The sequence below is a fragment of the Helianthus annuus genome, chromosome 14 (genome assembly GCF_002127325.2).
Source record: "Helianthus annuus cultivar XRQ/B chromosome 14, HanXRQr2.0-SUNRISE, whole genome shotgun sequence".
Taxonomy (NCBI): domain Eukaryota; kingdom Viridiplantae; phylum Streptophyta; class Magnoliopsida; order Asterales; family Asteraceae; genus Helianthus; species Helianthus annuus.
In genome coordinates this window covers 62003641-62025870 of record NC_035446.2, presented here as the reverse complement: position 1 = coordinate 62025870, position 22230 = coordinate 62003641, and the positions used below count along the sequence as shown (strand labels likewise).

The 22230-nt window shown below is 42.5% G+C and overlaps 1 protein-coding gene across 1 annotated transcript; it reads right to left on the bottom strand.

Annotated features, from left to right (window-relative positions):
* Window positions 1–252: 252 nt before the first annotated feature.
* LOC110908406 (endochitinase EP3) lies at window positions 253–20748 on the bottom strand. Its single transcript, XM_022153344.2, has 2 exons — window positions 20266–20748; window positions 253–800 (listed from the first exon to the last, which is right to left on the bottom strand). Exons 1-2 carry the CDS (start codon window positions 20657–20659, stop codon window positions 397–399), a joined length of 798 nt encoding a protein of 265 aa, XP_022009036.1. The 5' UTR covers window positions 20660–20748; the 3' UTR covers window positions 253–396.
* Window positions 20749–22230: the final 1482 nt, after the last annotated feature.

Here is a 22230-nt window from a genome sequence, read left to right as displayed (position 1 = left end):
AGATTAGTGTCCTTAAATACAACCTAGTTTCAAAAGAAGTTCAGAAGGTGGATTAGACAATCGCTTCAATAAGCATAACCCGATCTATTGGTAAAAATAGGCTTTGTTTGCCCCCAAAAAATTGCCATCCAATAAAGAAAAGGTCTAATAACTAATTTGAAGCCATTTTTCATAAATATATAAGTTAACACCAAACATCTCCCTAGTCACATACAGATCATTATAAACTTTTAAAACTCAGACTAACATATAATTTTTCATTTATTTATTTCTATTAATATGGTGTAAAACATACATAATATATATACCAAAGAGGTATGTATATATTTATCTTATTTGAATGACGATGGTATAAGTATCAAGCATCTTAATTTAATGGTTGATCTCTCTGTCTGTCTAACACTGAAGGTTATCGCCTGGTGCAACTCCAAGTTGGTTACAATATTGAGTGTAGTACTGGACACGAGAAGTTACACTATTTGAATTGCCACCATTACATTCCATTCCGTTGATAGCTCGAATAGTAGCTCCAAACCCTTGACCAATGACTGAGTGGACATTGTTCATCCAAAACCATAAGGCGGCACGAAATGAGATGGCTGGATCTGTGGCCACAATTTCAGGATTGTTGAGCCCATCAAACCCGATGTCCTTACCAGCTAGAGCATAGTTGTAATTCCATGTTAATTGGAGTGGACCTCTCCCGTAGTAACCCTTGCTAGGGTTACATGGATATTGAGTCTTGGTCTCATCACAATAATCGCCTGAAGGACCATTTATTTCTTCAATGTAACAAAAATCTGTACACACATGGAAAATATTTATAGTTAATTGATAAGACAACGACTTTTTGGAAGATTTATATCGATCAACTCTTTCCTCACTACAAAACAAACCGAATGACTTTTACCTACGCACGGATGATATAGGGTGCGGGTAATTTTATTTTCGACAGATTACATACGGATGGTACCGATGACATCCGCAGAACCTTCTGATCATATCTATCTCCACTAAGCTATATTGAATATACACCAATTCAGGATAAAATCCAATTAAAAAAAAAAACCGTTTGTGAGAATCAAACACAAGACCGATTGGTTCCTAAACCTTATAGAATCCTTTAAATAATCAGTATATATCTATAAGGGTAGGATCAAATAAAAAGTTCATTTTGTCTAAATAGGATGAAAAATAATCTTAACCATTAATTTTTAAATCAATAGTTAAGATAAAAATGTAGGAAAAAAGAAGAGTGAAAATGTATATTGGGAAAATCCTAGTTATTGACTTTCTCTCTGCACATTTAAGGCACATGCATATTTCACTCCCATTTTTTTCATAAAAATTTCACCATAAAATCGAGCGTCTTTTTATCTTTAATTTAAGTAACATATTACTATACAAAATATGACGACTAAAAAAAACCATTAAAATATATTGTATAACATTTTTTTGTGCTGAATTTTTGTTTTATAGTTTTGTGCCAATTTTTTTTGACTTAAACTTTTTTTCTCTTAATTTTTTGTGCTGAATTTTTTCGTGCTGTATTTTTTTGTACTATGTTTTTTTGTGCTATATGTTTTTGTACTGAATTTGTTGTACTATATTTTTTTGTTTTATTTTTTAGAAAACAAAAGAAGTATTACATGTCATTTTCACACTCCTATTTATAAGGATCAATATGTTTTAGTGTCAAAATGTCCTTCATTCCTACTTATAAAGAGTGTCATATGTTATTATTGCCATCCTTTTTACTTTTTAGTGGATGCTTTCCTATTTCTATATTTGATGATGGTAAATGTTGATGCAACAAACACGGGACCAAGGATGGTAGCTAAGTTGGTTAGTGTCACACCCCCAAAATCCACCTGCGGAGTATCACCGCTTGGGAGCGTGACTGACCAGGATCAAGCCACCAATCATATAGAACATTATATAAAGTAAAAGTAATTGCCATATAAACCAAACCAAATCCATATGAAAGGTGTTTCCAAAACATAAGTAAGATATCATTGTTTAGCGGAAGCGTAAAATCAAAACCCAACATAATTAAGTACGAAATGTCATAAGTGTTCAATAAGATAATCACGATCCAAGCCCACAACGACCCGCTCCTCCATGTGCAAGCTCCATATACCTAACGACCTGCAAGGCATGTAACAGAGGATCAACAACTAGTTGAGCGAGTTCACAGAAGGTAAATGCGTAATAGTAAGTTTATTTGTAACAGGTGGCTCTACTGGGCCGTTAGTACATACTATTGGTGGGGGCTTCCCATGTTATATAACCACTAGACTACTCGCAACCATAAGTATCCTTCACAACCGAGGATAGTAGTGCGTATAAGTACACGTAGGTTTTACGTGTGTATCCTTCACAACCGAGGATAGTAGTAAGTATAAATGCACGTAGGTTTTACGTGCGTATCCTTCACAACCGAGGATAGTAGTAAGTATAAGTGTACGTAGTTTGTAAGTATGTGTCCTGCACAACCGAGGACAGTGAATAGCATAAGTATGTGTCCTGCACAACCGAGGACAGTGGTATGGTAGTCTAGTAACAGTGTATCTAGTCAATCTCATTCCTTTAATCCCATTCCCAAGCCCTTGGGAATCCCATGCCTTAGTAAGGGTGTGAACTCACCTTGGTTTGCTCGGCAGATACACAAAGAGTACAGGTAAGCTAGTAAATGGTCAACCACGTCCTATCATGGTTATTATTCAAGTCAGGTTTTGACTAAGGCAATACACATATACATCATAGCAAACACGTATGCACGTAAACAGACAAGAGCATAGCAATAACATTCTTGTGCGTTTCAAGATATAAGCCCAATGTACTCGGTCCAAATATCAAAGCCCAATCTAAAGAAATTCAAGTATAAAACACTCAGCCCAATAAACCTAAGCTGTCCAATTAGCAGATATGTAAACAAGTCCAATTACTTGGCCCAATCAATTGGGCCCGTGATAGTGTAGGCCCAAAACAGTGTACGTGCATAACTGGTCTCGAGTCGCAACCGGCGATCACGAGTCGCAACAGGGGGTTACGAGTCGCAACAGGAGGTTACGAGTCGCAACAGCTGGTCTCGGCTCGTCATGGTCCGGTTACGAGTCGCAACATGACTCGCAACCGTGGTTGCGGCTCGTGCTGCTGTGGTCTCGAGTCGGGATGGTGAGGTATCGATTCGCAATCCGTGTCGCAACAAGGCATCTAACAACTTTCCATGATTTTAGACAATTTACTTCCGTGATTTCAGCTAACACATTGGCAGTTTCACAAATCGGATCAAATGGCAATTATTCACAATCATGCACATCTTACATTATCATCAAGAACAATTAACAGTTAATCAATTCCAAATCATGTTCATACACGATCAAATAAGAGTTTTAACCTTCTAATACTCATGAATCCTAATCTAAACATATGAACCATCTAACAAGCATGGAGCCGATTTATAAACATTGGTTCTCGAAACAACAAGATATGATCCGACTCGCATGAACATCAACAACAATCAAACCTCCTAAATTCACAAGCAAGGCGTAGCAATATCAAATCGGTTCTAGCTTAACATCATGCAATAATATGTACAAGAACAACACATATTCAATCCAAATCGGTTGATCTAAGCATGGAACATATAAATCACAGTGTACATCATACAATCAAATACCAAACAAACACCAAAGTACTAACCGGATGAAGGTAGAGGATCGATCCGGTTCACAAGCTTCAAAGGGTGTGTGTGTGCGCCGTCGGGTTCCAAGCAACAAGAAGGAAGAACTAGGGTTTTGTGTGTGGTGATGTTTTTGTAACAAATGAGATTACTAATCCCCAACTATGAGTGTTTACACGGTTAAGAGGGGTGGGCCGAACCCTCAATGGGCTGCCCTAATGGTCCGCGTACAAGAATAAGGCCCAAACGGCCTTGTGCGGGTGATGTGAGCTTGTGCGGTTCAAGTGGTTATGTGTGTTGTGCGATCAATACATACATACATACATAAAGCACATAACACATTATATCACCAAATCATATAATTCAGTTCTCATAAGCACGTAACGTTACATCAAAGTAAGTCTAAAGTTCGAGTTGTCACATTATCCCCAACAAATTAGAAATTTCGTCCCGAAATTTGGTATGCACTCACTGAGGAAGCTAGGTAAACTGTATTGTTCACTGATTTTCCTGGGGTGTCACATCCTCCCCCCGTTGATCTGGAATTTCGTCCCGAAATTCCGAAGTAGTAGCTTCAGCCTCAGTAGTGGTTGCATTGGTTCCGAATAACTGGGGGTACTTTTCTGTCATCCTGTCTTCGCGTTCCCAGGTGTACTCTGGACCACGTTTGGAGTTCCAACGTACTCGAACAAGAGGGATTCTCTTGTTTTTGAGGACCTTCACATCCCGGTCCGTGATTTCTACTGGTTCCTCGACGAACTGCAACCGCTCGTCGATAGTGAGTTCCTTAAAAGGAATGATGAGGGTTTCATCTGATAGGCACTTCTTTAGGTTCGACACATGAAAGACATTGTGAACTGCACCGAGTTCAGCTGGTAGGTTTAACTTGTAGGCTACCTTGCCAATCTTTTCTATGATTTCGAATGGTCCGACGTATCGCGGATTCAGTTTGCCCCGTTTGCCAAAACGTACCACACCCTTCCAGGGTGAGACTTTAAGTAAAACCCGGTCCCCGACCTGAAATTCCAATGGCTTTCTACGCTTGTCCGCGTAGGCTTTCTGACGGTCGCGTGCTGCCGCCATGCGTTGTCATATCTATGCAATCTTTTCTGTGGCGTCCACTACTATCTCTGGACCCGTAATCTGACTATCCCCCACCTCTGCCCAACAGAGAGGTGACCGGCATTTACGTCCGTACAATGCCTCGAATGGAGCGGCTTGAATGCTGGTGTGATAACTATTATTATACGAGAACTCCACCAAAGGGAGGTGCTTTTCCCAGCCGTTGCCGAAATCAATAACGCATGCCCAAAGCATGTCTTCGAGAGTTTGGATCGTACGCTCAGACTGCCCATCCGTCTGAGGATGATATGCTGTGCTCATGTCTAATCGTGAACCGAAAGATTTATGCATCGCTTGCCATAGCTCTGACGTGAATCGTGCGTCGCGATCCGAAATGATGGAGGTGGGCACCCCGTGCCTCGAAACAACTTCTTTAAGGTAGATGTCCGCGAGAGTGGAGAACTTATCCGTTTCCTTTATAGCTAGGAAGTGTGCAGACTTGGTGAGTCGATCCACGATCACCCATATGGTATCATTCCCCCGCTGGGATCTAGGTAAGCCTGTAACGAAGTCCATGGAAATTTCTTCCCATTTCCATTGTGGTATCTTGGGCTGCTGAAGTAGACCCGCTGGTTTCTGGTATTCGACCTTGACTCTCGCACAGTTCAAACATTTTCCAACGTATGTAGCGATGTGGGCCTTCATACTAGGCCACCAATAAGTAGTGCTGATGTCGTGGTACATTTTGTCCGACCCTGGATGTACCGAGTAGCGAGACTTATGTGCTTCGTCCATCACAAATTCGTGTAGACCGCCATAAAGTGGGACCCAAATACGCCCCGTTACATAGTAGGCGCCGTCTGCCTTCTGTTCTAATCGTTGTCGTGAGCCGCGTAGGGCTTCCGCCTTGACGTTTTCTGGTTACAATGCTTCTGCCTGAGCATCCCGTATCTGTGCAGGAAGGCTAGACTGAATTGTAAGCTGTAGCGCTCGCACGCGCCGAGGTAAAGTGTCTTTCCGACTGAGGGCGTCAGTCACAACATTGGCCTTGCCTGGATGATACTTGATAGCGCATTCGTAATCGTTTAGTAACTCGACCCATCGCCGTTGACGCATGTTCAAATCCTTCTACTTAGGAATATGCTCGAGACTCCTGTGATCGGTGTAAATCGTGCACTTGGTACCGTACAGGTAGTGTCGCCATATCTTAAGCGCGAAAACAACAGCTCCCAGCTCTAAATCATGCGTCGTGTAATTCCGTTCGTGAATCTTGAGTTGACGTGAAGCGTAGGCAATAACCTTGTCGCGCTGCATTAACACACATCCAAGTCCCCGAATGGATGCATCACAATAAACCACGAAGTCATCTGTGCCCTCTAGCAAAGAGAGGATAGGTGCACTGTGAAGTCTATCCTTTAGGTGCTGAAAAGTAGTCTCCTGGGGATCTCCCCAACGGTAGGTGACACCCTTCTGTGTCAGTAGCGTAAGCGGCTGAGCAATCTTCGAGAAATCCTTGGTAAACCGTCTGTAGTACGTGGTGCAGGCCAGTTTCTGGTCGAGTCTACCTTGGATGGATCGACATGGATCCCATCCTTGGTCACTACGTGGCCTAAGAAGTGGACTTCTCGAATACTATAACGAACTTGTCTAGGTAGGGTTTGCACACCCTGTTCATAAGGTCCTTAAGTACGGCAGGTGCGTTCAATAATATCAAACCATCCATCATATCAAACATAAAGTATAGTAGTTAAAATAATTCCTAAAACTCAATACGATTGATGTTCAAACTAAACTTTGTTTGAGTAGCGGAAACATAATAATGAAAACCCAAAACAAGTTATAAGTTCAAATATCGTTCATTGCGTCTCCTCGTCCTAACACGAAAGCTCGACCTCTTGCCTCGTTGCCATTGTTGTTGTTGTTGTTCCCGTTGCCCTGGTTATTGTTGTGGTTCTGATTCTGGTTCAACTAAGGGCAATCGCATTTGTAATGACCTTCTACCCCACACTGGAAACATCCCCGATTTCCACGCTGTGGCTGCTGCTGCTGTGGGTTTTGAGGAGCTGGTGGTGGAAGTTGCTGATTCTGGTTTGCAGGTCGTGAGCTCCTGCAATCTTTGGCTTCGTGCCCTATCTTGAGACATCTCTGACAACGTTCCTTGCGACACCTTCCACTGTGGTGCCTGTTACACTTGTTACATAGTGGGTGTACTCCCCTGTATCCACCCTGCTCCTGACTGCCAGATGATTGCTGACTCGGATTCTGGTAGTCATTCGTCCTGCGCTGCTGTGCTTGAGACTGAACGGAAACTGATCCCCTGCTGGAATCCCCATCCCATTTCCGTTTGTTGTCGTTGGATGTAGCAGAAGTAGCAGCTGGAGTAGTAGTTGCACTGACGCGTTTGGGCAGCTTGTTCTGTTCTACTGCCTGATCTGTGAGTCGATGAGCAAGACGCTGGATGTCTTGGATGTTGTCGAGGTTTGCCGATGTAACATGGCTCTGGATCTCTGGCGCAAGTCCCTGGAGATACAACTCAATGCGCTTCACTGGAGGGTCCACCATAGTTGGACACAGAATGGCCAGTTCGTTTGACCGTTTCGTATAGGCTTCAATCTCTGACCCCGTCATTTTCAAGTGATAAAGCTCGTTCTCCAACTTGTGGATGTCATCACGCGTGCAATATTCCCTCTTAATGAGTTCCTTGAAGTCGTTCCAGGGTGTGGCGTTAGCAGCTGCCAACCCTAAGATCTGAACTTGGGCGTTCCACCAAGTTAGTGCTATTCCTTCTAGCGTTCCAGTGGCGTATTTCACCCTGCGAGCCTCAGGGCATTCACACATCTCAAAAACTGACTCTAGCTTCTCGAACCAGTGGAGGAGTCCAACTGCTCCTTCAGTGCCACTAAAGGTACTTGGACGACAGTCCATGAAGTTCTTAAAGGTGCAAACTTGCTGCGCTGGTTGACCTATTGTGTACGAATAGGGCAAAGTTTAATTACAAGGGCTAGTTTAAGAGTGTAGGATCTAAGGATCCTAGCGTAAGTTACGACTACAGGATATACTACCTGCTTGAGCAGCTGCAAGTGCCGCAGCAACTTGAGCTTGAACGAGAGCCTCTAGCTGGGCTTGAGTCATGTTGATTCGTCCAGACATGATCTTCATAGTAAATAGTGACATAAGTGAGAGTGGTTCGCGAGTAGGGCGATGACAGAAAAATGTAAGCACGTAGGGATTCTCATGCTATAGTATCATGTGTATCTAAGCGTAATGCGAGCAAAGTTCTAAGCAGTTCTAGCAAACAAGCAATAAACATAAACCTTATTACCTAGGATGTCGAGTCTTGCACGTGGAGCGAAGCGTCGTTGTGGATCGTTGAGAGCACTGTTCTGGTTATAGTCCGGTTTTAATAAAAACGTTTTCCCATATTAAAACCTAGTTCTCTATAACCAATGGCTCTGATACCAATCTGTCACACCCCCAAAATCCACCTGCGGAGTATCACCGCTTGGGAGCATGACTGACCAGGATCAAGCCACCAATCATATAGAACATTATATAAAGTAAAAGTAATTGCCATATAAACCAAACCAAATCCATATGAAAGGTGTTTCCAAAACATAAGTAAGATATCATTGTTTAGCGGAAGCGTAAAATCAAAAGCCCTTGGGAATCCCATGCCTTGGCTGTGTGAACTCACCTTGGTTTGCTCGACAGATACACAAAGAGTACAGGTAAGCTAGTAAATGGTCAACTACGTCCTATCATGGTTATTATTCAAGTCAGGTTTTGACTAAGGCAATACACGTATACATCATAGCAAACACGTATGCACGTAAACAGACAAGAGCATAGCAATAACATTCTTGTGCGTTTCAAGATATAAGCCCAATGTACTCGGTCCAAATATCAAAGCCCAATCTAAAGAAATTCAAGTATAAAACACTCAGCCCAATAAACCTAAGCAGTCCAATTAGCAGATATGTAAACAAGTCCAATTACTTGGCCCAATCAATTGGGCCCGTGATAGTGTAGGCCCAAAACAGTGTACGTGCATAACTGGTCTCGAGTCGCAACCGGCAATCTCGAGTCGCAACAGGGGGTTACGAGTCGCAACAGCTGGTCTCGGCTCGTCATGGTCCGGTTACGAGTCGCAACATGACTCGCAACCGTGGTTGCGGCTCGTGCTGCTGTGGTCTCGAGTCGGGATGGTGAGGTATCGACTCGCAATCCGTGTTGCAACAAGGCATCTAACAACTTTCCATGATTTTAGACAATTTACTTCCGTGATTTCAGCTAACACATTGGCAGTTTCACAAATCGGATCAAATGGCAATTATTCACAATCATGCACATCTTACATTATCATCAAGAACAATTAACAGTTAATCAATTCCAAATCATGTTCATACACGATCAAATAAGAGTTTTAACCTTCTAATTCTCATGAATCCTAATCTAAACATATGAACCATCTAACAAGCATGGAGCCGATTTATAAACATTGGTTCTCGAAACAACAAGATATGATCCGACTCGCATGAACATCAACAACAATCAAACCTCCTAAATTCACAAGCAAGGCGTAGCAATATCAAATCGGTTCTAGCTTAACATCATGCAATAATATGTACAAGAACAACACATATTCAATCCAAATCGGTTGATCTAAGCATGGAACATATAAATCACAGTGTACATCATACAATCAAATACCAAACAAACACCAAAGTACTAACCGGATGAAGGTAGAGGATCGATCCGGTTCACAAGCTTCAAAGGGTGTGTGTGTGCGCCGTCGGGTTCCAAGCAACAAGAAGGAAGAACTAGGGTTTTGTGTGTGGTGATGTTTTTGTAACAAATGAGATTACTAATCCCCAACTATGAGTGTTTACACGGTTAAGAGGGGTGGGCCGAACCCTCAATGGGCTGCCCTAATGGTCCGCGTACAAGAATAAGGCCCAAACGGCCTTGTGCGGGTGATGTGAGCTTGTGCGGTTCAAGTGGTTGTGTGTGTTGTGCGATCAATACATACATACATACATACATAAAGCACATAACACATTATATCACCAAATCATATAATTCAGTTCTCATAAGCACGTAACGTTACATCAAAGTAAGTCTAAAGTTCGAGTTGTCACAGTTAGGCAAAAGGGCTGAAGGGTTCAGTTTTGCCTAACGCAGGTCGCGGGGTCCCTCCACGTTTGCAAAACGTGGAAGGAGGTTCACTAGTATGTAATTGTTATTTGCTTTGAAGTTCCTTCTCCGAGGCAAGCTCGAATCCAGAAAAGAAAGCAAATAGAATGAGTGTGTGGTGAATGTGATGGAGAGTAACTTGGAAGTGATCAAGTACTCTTTGAATGACCAGAGATTAAGGAATCTCTGTGTTTCGGAATGTCCCAGGAGTGAAAATGAGTTGTCTTCTTATAGGGGAAGACATCTCCTGAAATGGCATATACAAGACTAGCGAAACCTGTTTGCAATGGAGGGTTTCCCCTTTTGGGGTTGAAGGCTTTGGACCCCTGGTTAATAGAGTGTACTTGTGCAGACCTGCTCTGAGTTTGTGGGCGTGAGTTGGTGAGGTGAGTTCTCAGATGTGACTGATTACTGTTCCTCGCTTTTCTCACTTTACAGCTTTTCATCCGATGAACCTTTCAACCTTTTAAGCTCTTGCATATTAGTCATTTTATTTAACCTTGGGCGACCCCCGTCGTCAGCCCCCTAAGTCGGAGGTTTTTGGGGTAGTATGCTCAAAGACTTCTGACTTTTATGCATATGTTTTAAAGGTTTCAAGGGTTCGTTGCTTGGAGGCTTGAAAGGCTTGAGGCAGTTACTTTTTAAATTTTGAATTTTAAACGATTGACAGTTGATTTGATTGATGTGTGTCAGGCGGCGGTTTTGCAGGAGCCATTTATTTACCTTTATTACCCCTGTTTTAAAATCATATTTATTTTATATTTTGCAAAACTCTTTCATTTTACTCACAATCCTTCCAAGTTTCTTCCTTCAGGTTAGTTTTCTTCTCCATTTTCGTTTTTACTTTCTTCAAAAATGGGTGCTCTTAAAGATTTAGCAAAGTCATTCTCTCGAATGACACAAGAGGAAGTAGACTTCTTTTGTTTGGAGTATGGTATTGATAAAAAATTTAACCCAACTGCCCCTGCTTGCGATGTTCCTGTTGACAAACCTAACCCTGGTTCTATTGCCTTGTATTGTCGTCATTTTCAGTGGTCTAATCTTCGTTACCCTTTTTCGTTTTTCGTTTTGAACTTGCTTGAGTATTATCGCGTTTCTTTGGGCAAGTTCATCCGAAGGGGATGGCTAGGGTTTTGCATTTTGAAGTGTTGTGTCGTGCTCTTGGGTATGATCCCTCTTTGTTGCTCTTTCGGAGGTTTTTTCGTTTAGCCAAAAATGGTGACTGGTTCACCTTTGAGACATCAAAGGTTGGTACTTGTCTTATTTCATCCATGGTTACAACGCTTGGGTCCTGGAAGGATCGCTTTTTCTGTGTTTCTGAATCTATCGTTCCTTTCAAAATGGTGTGGAGGCATCCGGATGCTGTTCTTAATGATCCGGAGCCTTCTGAATCTGAGTTGAACGATGCTTTTCTTACAGCCATTCGGGGGTGCCCTTCGAGGGTTCGTCCCTTTCCCGAACATTTGTTAGTGCTTTTAGGGGTTAGTAATATTTGGGGAAAAGCCGATCGGGATCCGGTGTTAATGAGAAATGGCATTGGTATGCATTTTCCCCCTTATGCCTTTTCTTATTTTACTTTGCTTATGACTTATTTTCTTTTGTTTGTTTTTACCAGTTTTGTCTGCTTTGGACTTTATCAAGAGTGACGACACGTCCGATGTTGTGTTTGAGGATGCCCCGTCTGTTCCGGGTGAGAATGTTGTGGTTAGGACTTCCGAGCAAAGGTTTGAGGGCACGGGTTATGCTAGTGTTGCCAACGTTAAGGGTTTTACCAAGTCTAATGCTCCCAAGTCTTCAACTCGCCGATCTTCTCGTCGTTTGTTAAAAGCTGGTCCTCAATCCACTTCTACTGAGCCAGTGGATTTGAGTGATGATATTGAAGTTTCGGAGGATCAAGTTGAAGCGGGTGTTGAGAAGGACAAGGAGTTGGTTGTTCATGGTAAGAAGGTTCGAGGCAAGAAGGTTGTCCCTGTTCAGGAATCTTCAAGCAGGGACGTTGAAGGGTTGAACCCTGAAGGTATTTATGTGCCTGCTTGGCTAGTGAAGAATGATGACACCTTCAAGGATGCTGCTGTTTGTGAGGATGCTCTTACTCATCTTGCTCCTCCTTCTGTGCACAAAACCATTGCTGAGATGGATGATGACTTCATGTTGTCTCGCATGGTTTTAACCACCTGTAACCTTGCTGCTATGCTTCCTCAGGGGATTACTCGCTTTTGCCAAAGGATGCAGGAATATGAGGACTTCTCCAAGAAGAAGGACAAGATGAAATCCTCCCTAGCATCAATGAAGAAGGAAATAGCTGGGTTTGCAGAGAAGGAAGCAGCGTGGCGGAAGGAGGTTAGTGATTTGAAAAAGATGCATGATATTGAGATGGGTGATCTGAGGAAGAGCTTTGAGGCTAACTTGCTGAAGCTAAAGGCTGACCGAGAGGCCTTGGCTGTTCAGCAACAAGCTTTTCGTGAAGAAAAAGAAGGGTTGAAAGCTTCGGTTGGCCAAGTTACTGCGGACAATCAGTGGTTGATTGAGCATGGTTTCCAGCAGGTTGTCACTTACCTTTTACATTCCAAGGAGTTTAACTCTGCCCTTGGTGATGTTTACACTAAGCTTTTGAACCTGGGGAAACATCAAGGCCTTACCGCTGGTTACAAGCTTCATGAGTCTGGACAACCCTTGGAGAAATCACCTATGTTTCGCCCCGAGGCTTCTGATATCTTCAAAGCTTCTGTTGAGCAGATGGAGAGGCTAACCTACCCTTACATTCATGAAGTATCTTCTTGCTTTGGTTAGCCTTTATCTGTTTTACAGGAATTGAAGCCTGAGGGGTTGAATGAGAAAGTGTGTGCTGAGGTTTTGGGTTCCCTGTCAAGGAAGAGGTCGTACTCTGGGGATAGTGATGATACCCTCACAAGTTTGCCTGATGCTTCAAAAGATGCTGGTTTGGAGACCTCTACGGTTCGTGGTGATGAGGGTGCTAAGGCGAAGAAGACTAAGAAAGCCAAGAAGTCTAAGGTTGAAGGTTCCAAGCCTTCTGCTACCTGATGTTTATTCGTAGCTTTCTTAGCAAACACTTTATGTCTGTAATGTTTTAAACAATATTAGGTTTTTAGGAACCCTTAAGGTTCCTGTGGTTGGTTAGGCCTGTATGGCCGTTTGAACACTAGTTTTATTTGCAAGTTACTGGAACTTGCTTTGACTTCCTTCTGAAGGTCTTTTATGGCCTTCCTAATTATGGTATGATGGTTGCTATGTTGTTTGTGTTATGTTTGTTTACTTATTTTGCTTGGTTTGTTTTGTGGGTTTTCAACCCTTCAAGCCTTTTTGTGCAGTTGTTAATGGGTTGAAGCCTTTAACCTTTCGAGCTTATTTTCTGTTGGCTTGAAACCTTGGTAGCTTCTGGTTTGGTTTGCATGTTTAATTGATAAGTTTGTTTATTTTTGTCAGTTATTTTTGTTTTCTCGCCTTGTCTTTGTTTACTTTGTCTTTATGTTTTTTACACTTTAAAGGGTTCCGTGCTGCAGACACTTTACCTTAGTGTTTATTAACATCAAGACGTAGTATCTATCCTTTTCCTTATTTCTTTGTAGTTTTAGTTGATTTCGTAAGTCCATTTGTTGATTATGTTTCTAAGACTTAAGGAACGATTGGTGTAGGCTGTTCAAACCTGTCTATGAGACATTATTGTTTTTTCTTAATAAGTCTCATGGAGTTGTATTGATCTAGGAACTCACCCCTTATATAGGTCCATTCAACCCTTGAACCTATTGAGCGATATGGCCTGGGAGCTCATCCCCTTACATGGCCCTTGCCATGGAGTTTTTTGCTAGGTTCTCAACCTGATATTAGGATAGAAAGACAAGTTTGATAAAATGACTTCATTCATTCAAGCAGTATCTGCTTTTACAAAAGGTTTTTGTTTTGATACAAACCAAACTTTCTAAACATAGAACTTTCTCAGGGTTTTTCCGTTCCAATGCCTTGGAAGCCTTTTGCCTTCTGAATCTCCCAGCTTATAGGATCCGCCCTTGTGTGCTTCGAGGATGGTGTATGGACCTTCCCATTTTGGGCCTAGCTTCCCTTGATTTTCTTTTTTGCTAGCTTCGTTGTTTCTGAGGACTAGATCCCCTGGCCTGAATCGTTCGTTCTTGACCTTCTTGTTGTAGTAGGCTTCCATCTTTTGCTTGTATTTGGCTTCTTGTATTGCCGCTTGATCTCGGGCCTCCTCTAGGAGTTGTAAGTTCAACATGGTCTCTTGCTGGTTTACTTCGGGATCCATGTTGACAATTCGTTGGGTTACAACTCCTATTTCAGCGGGGATTACGGCCTCGGATCCAAATACCAAGCTGTAAGGTGTTTTCTTGTGACTTGCTTTTTCTGTTGTTCTAATTGCCCATAAAACGCTAGGCAATTCTTCAAGCCAATTACTTTCATACCTCCCCAATCTTGTTTTGATTCCTTCCACTATGCTTCTGTTGGTCCTTTCAACCTGGCCGTTTGACTGCGGGTAAGCCACTGAGCTGAAGATTTGGTTGATCCTGTATTCCTTGCACCAAAGGCTGAAGGGTTTCTCGGCAAATTGTTTCCCATTATCGGTGACAATTACCCCTGGCAACCCATAGCGGCAGATGATATTTTCCCAAACAAAGTCTATGACTTGCTTTCCTGTGATCTTGGCAAGGGGTTTAACCTCTGGCCACTTGCTGAAGTAGTCAATTGCTACCAATAGGAATTTTACTCCCCCTTTGCTTGGAGGGAATGGCCCGACAATGTCCATTCCCCATTTATGGAATGGCCATGCCGAGGTTATGGGAACCAGGTCATGTTTGGGATTTTTTGGTATTGGGGAATGGATTTGACAGGCATCACATTTCTTCAGCTGCTCAACGGTGTCACGATGCATTGATGGCCAGAAGTATCCAAGGTTCATGAGCTTTGCAACCACCGACCTAGCTCCAAAATGAGCTCCACATATTCCTTCATGCACTTCCTTAACCAAATACTTGCTTTGTTCAGGGCCCACACATCTTAGCAAGGGTGCAAGGTAACCTTTTTTATAGAGAGTTTCTCCTTGCAACACATATTGTCTTGCTTTGATCTTTACCCTTTCGGCTTCTGTTTGATCATTAGGTAGTTCATTGTCTTGAAGGAATTTTTTGATAGGAGTCATCCAATTCGGATCTTCCTCGGTGACTACATCTTGCACTTCCAATTCATCAATCGACCGGGCCTTTAACACTTCAGCCAACACCTTTTTCGTGAGGTGGGCGAACGTGAGGGATGCCAATTTGCTCAAGGCATCGGCCTTTTTGTTTTGGGACCTTGGAATCTGTTTGATGTTGCATGTCTGGAAGGTGTTCATTAACTCCTTGGATTTTTCTTTGTACCTTCTCATGTTGGGCTCCTTGGCGATATAGCTGTCATTAACTTGGCTTGATACTAGTAGTGAATCAGTGAACACTTCAAGCTTTTTGACTTTCATTTCTTTGGCCAGTCGTAGGCCAGGGATCAATGCTTCATATTCAGCCTCGTTATTGGTGGTCTGAAAATTAAAACGGAGAGCATATGTGAATTCTAGCCCCTCAGGGTTGATTAGGACTAAACCAGCTCCTGACCCTTCAACGCTTGAAGCCCCATCAGTGAATAATTTCCAGGCTTCAGGGTTGGAGGGTTCAGCGGTTGTGGTGTTTACTTCTTCAATTGTTTGGTTTGGGACTTCAACTAGGAAGTCAGCCAGGACTTGAGCTTTAATAGCTTTTCGTGGGACGTAGGTGATGTTATGTTCACCTAGTTCCACTGCCCATTTTGCTAGCCTTCCTGAGTTCTCAGGTTTTTCAAGCACATTCTTGACAGGTTGGTCAGTGACCACTTGTATAGGATGTGCTTGGAAGTATCTTCTAAGCCTTCTGGCTGTTTGAACCAGGGCTAGAGCGAGTTTTTCGAGGGGAGGATATTTGGTTTCAGCTAATTTTAGAGTTTTGCTGAAAAAATAAACGGGTACCTGAGCCTTGTCTCTTTCAATAGTGAGAACTGCACTGATGGCTTCGTCGGCAACTGAAAGGTACACCGATATGAGCTCCCCAGTTTCTGGTGCTGCAATATCTGGTAGGGAAGCTAAGTGCTGCTTCATTTGGTTGAAAGCTTCTTCAGCTTCACCAGTCCATCTGAAATCTTTTTTATCTGAGCAGTTCTTGAGCGTTTTGTAGAACGGTAGAGACCTTTCGGCTAGTTTTGAGGTAAAACGCTTCAAGGCTGCAAGCTTCCCATTTAAGCTTTCAACCTCCTTCTTGGTTCTTGGTGGTTTAGCTTCAAGGACTGCTTTTACTTTATTAGGGTTGGCCTTGATACTTTGCTTTCCGACGATGTGACCCAGGAATTTTCCTTCATCGAATCCAAACGAGCATTTTTCCGGGTTGAGTTTCATGTTGATCTTTCTAAGGTTTTTGAAAGTTTCTTGGATATCATCAAGCATTTGGTATTCCGTTTTGCTCTTAATCACCAAGTCATCGACATATGCCTCCATGTTTCTACCGATTTGGTTTTCAAAGGCTTTATCGATGAGACGCTGATAGGTGGCACCTGCATTTTTGAGGCCAAAAGGTATCTTTTGGTAACAAAAAATGCCTTTGTCTGTGTGGAAAGCTGTTTTTTCTTCATCCTCTTTCTTCATGAGGATTTGGTGATAACCTTTGTATGCATCAAGAAAACATTTAAACGGATACCCCGTGCGGGAATCAACCTTGAGATCAATTTCCGGGAGCGGGTAGCAATCTTTGGGACAAGCCTTGTTAAGATCTTTGAAATCTATACACATTCTCCAAGAGTTGTCGGGTTTTCTGACCATAACAGGATTTGCAATCCATGATTGGTATTTGACCTCTCGGAGAATGCCAGCTGATACAAGCTTTTCAACCTCTTGGCAAGCTGCCAAGCTTCTCTCGGGTGCCAGGCTTCTTTTCTTTTGAACCACCGGCTTGACATTTGGTGGAATTCTTAACTCGTGTTCAGCAATGTTTCGAGGGATCCCAGTCATATCTTCAGGAGACCAGGCGAACACATCACTGTGATGCTTCAGCAGCTTTTCAAGGTATGAAAGGGTCTCTTGGGAAAGGTTGGTGTTGACCCTTATTCGTTGCTCAGGGTATTTAGGGTTGATGACTAACCCTTGCTTGTCTTTCTCACCGTTTGAACTTTCACCCTCGATCAGGTAAGCTTCCTGAGAGGGTTGAAGGGTTGCTATCCCTCTTTCAGTAGGAAATTTGACTGTGCCATGGCCGATAGACACTGCCATGTAGAATGCACATTGTCCAGGCCTCCCTATGATTACGTCATAGTTTGAAGGGATGTTGATAACCACAAGGTCAGTGATCGGGTTCTTTCTTTTGATCCCTCCTTAAAACAAACATCAAGGGTTATCTGCCCCAAAGGCTTCAAGGTTATATCGGCGATACCTTTTATGGAGGTTCCAGAGGGTTGAAGCCTTGAACGTTCCTCATCGCTTAATCGGTTGAAAAATTTCTCAAACATGATTTCAGTGGCTGCTCCCGTGTCTATGTATGCTTTACATGTTTGTAATGTGCCCACGGTGGCTTCAACCACAAGGGGACCAGGAAGTGGGTCCTTCCTTGTTGGGGGGAAGCAGACACACTGAAGCTCCCAATCTTCCAACCGCCGCTTCTTGTAAGGAACCTTTTCATTAGAATACACCATGTTTACTTCCTTCCCTTTGCCTTCAGCCATTTTGTCTCGAACCCCTTTTACCAAATGAGCGAGCTCTCCTGACTTAACAGCCTCTTCAATTCTCTTTTTCAGTTGGAAGCAATCATTGGTGTGATGTCCCTTTTCTTCATGGAACTCACAGAATTGCGTGGAGTTCTCATTTTTTCGACTCTTGGGGAGAGGCCTGGGAGGTCTAAAGTTTTGCTTGACTTCTTCCGTTGCCAGGATTTCTTGAGGGGTTTTGGTGAGGGGAGTGAAACTCATGCCTTTATCTCTGCCTGAAGGGTTTCGTCCTTCAACCCTTCGAGGGTCTGAACCCTTTGGGCGTCTGTCGTAAGAGTTAAAGTTTCCTCTCTTTCTGGCTGGGCTACTGCTTCGCCAGCCAGACCCCCTTTTCCTTTGTTCTTTGATATCCACAGCTTCCTCTCCCCGAATGTGAGCTTCGGCCCTTTCAAGGGCTTCCTCCAAGGTTTTGGGTAGAGATTTGTTGAAATCTCGTGTGAGATATTTGGAGGTTATGGCGTTCATAAAACCGGCCACTCTCATTTTCTCATCAGCCCCTACATAGGTTAGCCCTTCTTTCTTGTACCGTTCAATGAATGCCCGAAGGCTTTCATTGTCGCGTTGTTTTATCTGGAAGATTACTGTTGCGTCCTTAACGTATCGCCTTTGTTGGGAGAAGTTTGCCAGAAAACCTCTGCTGAGATCGTCAAAGCTTCGAATGCTTTGAGCAGGTAGATCGTTGAACCAGATTCTGGCGGATCCAACAAGAGTCTGCATGAACATTAGGCAACATTCAGCATTTGACCATTTTTCTATTCGAGCGGCACCAGTGAAGATCTGGAGATGATCTTCGGGATCTTCGGTCCCATCATACGTTCTGATGTGGGCTGGCATCTTGATCTTTGACTGAAAATCATAATCAGCTATCTTCCTTGAGAAGCAGGAAAGGTTACTTGGCTTGTAAGGTTTAGCCAAGTCTTCTTCAGGTCTTGTACCTACATTGTTGCTATTGCCATGGTTCCCCTGGGTGGCTAGCACTTGATTGATGAAGTGTTGCCATGGGAAGTTGGCCATCATCTGTGACATCATGTTAGGTATGAGATTGAAACCCTCAAGGCTTCCTGGACCAACTGAGCAGTTTACCCCGAGAGGGGTGCTAGTAACAGCACTTCGTGCTAAAGGGAGCACGGACAGAGCTTGCTCCCACGTGGTAGTTAGAGAAGCGGGACAGCTGGTCACCGGGGACTGTAGGAGTTGATCAAGTGTTAACTCGTGTCCCAGAGGAGTGCCACTAGCAATTGGTTGGGAAGAGAGAATAGGATGAACAGTTGGATTTGTCATAGTGGATAGATAAGGATGAGGGTTTGAAGGGTTGCTGGGACCAGCCTCACCTCTTGTAACAAAGGGTGGTAGGGGTGGCCCAGGAGACAACGTTGGCTCAGGTTCATCGTAATCTAGACGAATCCTTACCCCCTTTTCCCTTTCTCTACTCACATGCTGGTTAAGAAGTGACCTTAACTCAAGAAAGTTATTAGCGACCCCCTCGGGGGTAAGTTCAACACGTGCCGGGGTGTCCGACACACCAACGTTGGGAGACGGAGCCCCAGATCTGGATGGGGTTGTGTGTTGAAGGTAAGGAACTCGGGTGTACTCCCCGGAGTTGAAAACGGTGTTGTTATAGTTGTGTGAGCTAGGCCACTACCCGGGGTGGAGGTGTTAGGGATCTGGTTCACCTCTCCCGGGGATCCACTTTCTGACATGGTGGTTTTGAGTAAAAGGAGCTACACTACTAGGTCTTTTTTGAGAAGAAACAGCGGCGTAGCCCCACGGTGGGCGCCAACTTGTTGATGCAACAAACACGGGACCAAGGATGGTAGCTAAGTTGGTTAGGCAAAAGGGCTGAAGGGTTCAGTTTTGCCTAACGCAGGTCGCGGGGTCCCTCCACGTTTGCAAAACGTGGAAGGGGGTTCACTAGTATGTAATTGTTATTTGCTTTGAAGTTCCTTCTCCGAGGCAAGCTCGAATCCAGAAAAGAAAGCAAATAGAATGAGTGTGTGGTGAATGTGATGGAGAGTAACTTGGAAGTGATCAAGTACTCTTTGAATGACCAGAGATTAAGGAATCTCTGTGTTTCGGAATGTCCCAGGAGTGAAAATGAGTTGTCTTCTTATAGGGGAAGACATCTCCTGAAATGGCATATACAAGACTAGCGAAACCTGTTTGCAATGGAGGGTTTCCCCTTTTGGGGTTGAAGGCTTTGGACCCCTGGTTAATAGAGTGTACTTGTGCAGACCTGCTCTGAGTTTGTGGGCGTGAGTTGGTGAGGTGAGTTCTCAGATGTGACTGATTACTGTTCCTCGCTTTTCTCACTTTACAGCTTTTCATCCAATGAACCTTTCAACCTTTTAAGCTCTTGCATATTAGTCATTTTATTTAACCTTGGGCTACCTCCGTCGTCAGTAAAGTAGTCCTATATTGTGTATAGATTAATAATGTATAAAAACTTGTTAGTAAATAGTAATATATATATTTTTTTAAACTTTACCTTATATAGATTCGTGATTTATATATAACTAACGTAACATACAATAAAAGAGAGTTCTTACGTCCAGTCTCGTGGGTAACATGTGCGAAGAAAGCAGCAATCTCCCTTTTTGAATCATCCTCGGAACCAACCGTTCCAAACTGGCCATAGTTTCCGAGAGCATCAAGAAAGGCGGCGCGTGCATAGAATCCTTTCCCAGCACAACCTCCGCTTGCTTGATCTGCGATCCCATTAAAGAATGCATCCGTCACGATGCTACTAACTGATACATCATTTGTTGGAGTCGAGGAACATGGCCCTCCTTGACAGCCAGCTCCACAGTATTCATCACCACTGCCACAGTAACCGTACTTGCTGCAGCACAAGTCCGGAGTGCAGCCGCAGTTTTGAGCAGCGGAGTCGAGGATTCCGGCCAAAAGAACTCCGGCAACTAGAAGGATTCCGTAAGTTTTCATGGTTGTTTGATTTAGTTGGTGGAATTGTGGATGTGAATTTATAGTGTGTAAGAACTCATTAAAGTGGGTGGGTTCACATTAGTTTTTCTTTGAAGTTGCATATTATAGTTCCTAGCTATTTATTTATTTATTATTATTAGTCGACAAGGGTATTAAAGGCTTTTATATAAGTATTTGAATTTTTTTTTTTTTTTTTTGTATAAATCGGGTTTAAAGTTTCTGAACCTTAAGTATGTCTTTTCAAGTAAGAAAAACCATATACTAGTACAAAAGTTTTTAGTTGGTGCTATGACAATTTTTTGATGATGCGGTTCAATAAAACAACCGCACCTCCAAATCATTTTTAATCAAATTTGAATTCATTCATTTGTTGGTGCTATGGCATCTTTTTGATGATGCGGTTCAATGAACAAACCGCCCCTTCAAATTATTTTTCCATCATTTAAAATTAACAAATAACAACGGCTATATTATATCCATCTTTTTTTCAATTTGTATGACCAGCAGCCAGCAGCATGCTCCATCTCTGCAAATCAATTTCAAGTTTGATCATCATTTCGTTATTCGTATTTGCTCAATCTCTTTTCCGTCGATTTTTACTTAAGGTATCATATTACATTTAATAAGTAAGATTTTAGTTTTGATTTAATGTTGTTATGAATTAACTAAATGTCTTTTGTTATATGCAGTAAAAGTTGAATATTTTACTCAAGTGCTTTCAATATTTCATTCAAATCATCAAGTAAAGGTATGATAATATTAGTTTTTTCTTACATTGTTGTTGCTTTTATATTTATATGATTATATGTTGTTTGTTGTTATCCATTCCAAACTTCCAATCTCCCTCAACCTAAAAAAACTAAGTTACCTATTTGACTCATAAGATATCTATGTGCAGCCAAATTCCAAACCTCATATTGCATATAGCATATTGCATCCACTACTGGGCATTGACCTTACAACCTGTTTAAACTATAAATATTAAGACTATTTACCTTTTCAAGAACATCCAAATATATATTGATCTTAAAAGGCTTTATATGCTGTTATCCAACAGAAGAGCAAGAATTTGATTCCACTGTTGATGCTTTTAACCCTACAAAATGGGAGCATTTATACATTCATTTCCAATTCTTTTTATCCCAACAAAATAGCTAAAAGTTGGTACTTCATTCTATATATCTGTAACCACTGGTTTTAGCCCAACAAAACCAAACTTCATTCTAGATCCCTGTATACAAACGGGTCATGATAAGCGAATATAAGCGAACTTTCACAATAGTGGCAGTGTAAATTACCTGTTTTACCCCTGCACCCATTGGTAAATCTTTACAACTGTAAATTACCTGTTTTACCCCTGCGAATATAAGCGAATATTTGTTTCGCATGAACAGCAGCCCTTCTGAGGTCTTTACGATAGTGGCAGTGTAAATTACCTGTTTTACCCCTGCACCCATTGGTAATTCTTTACAACTGTAACCCCTTCGATTCATTCGCCAAATTTGATGCTTCCAGCTCTCAAAGGTCCAATCTTTGTACATCAGCCACCTCCCGAGAGCCTGATACATCAA

Coding starts and splice junctions, on each gene's coding strand:
- LOC110908406 (XM_022153344.2), bottom strand. CDS start 20,659: ATGAAAACTTACGGAATCCTTCTAGTTGCCGGAGTTCTTTTGGCCGGA. Junction 801..20,265: donor TGTTACCCACGAGACTGGAC/GTAAGAACTCTC, acceptor ATGTGTGTACAG/ATTTTTGTTACATTGAAGAA.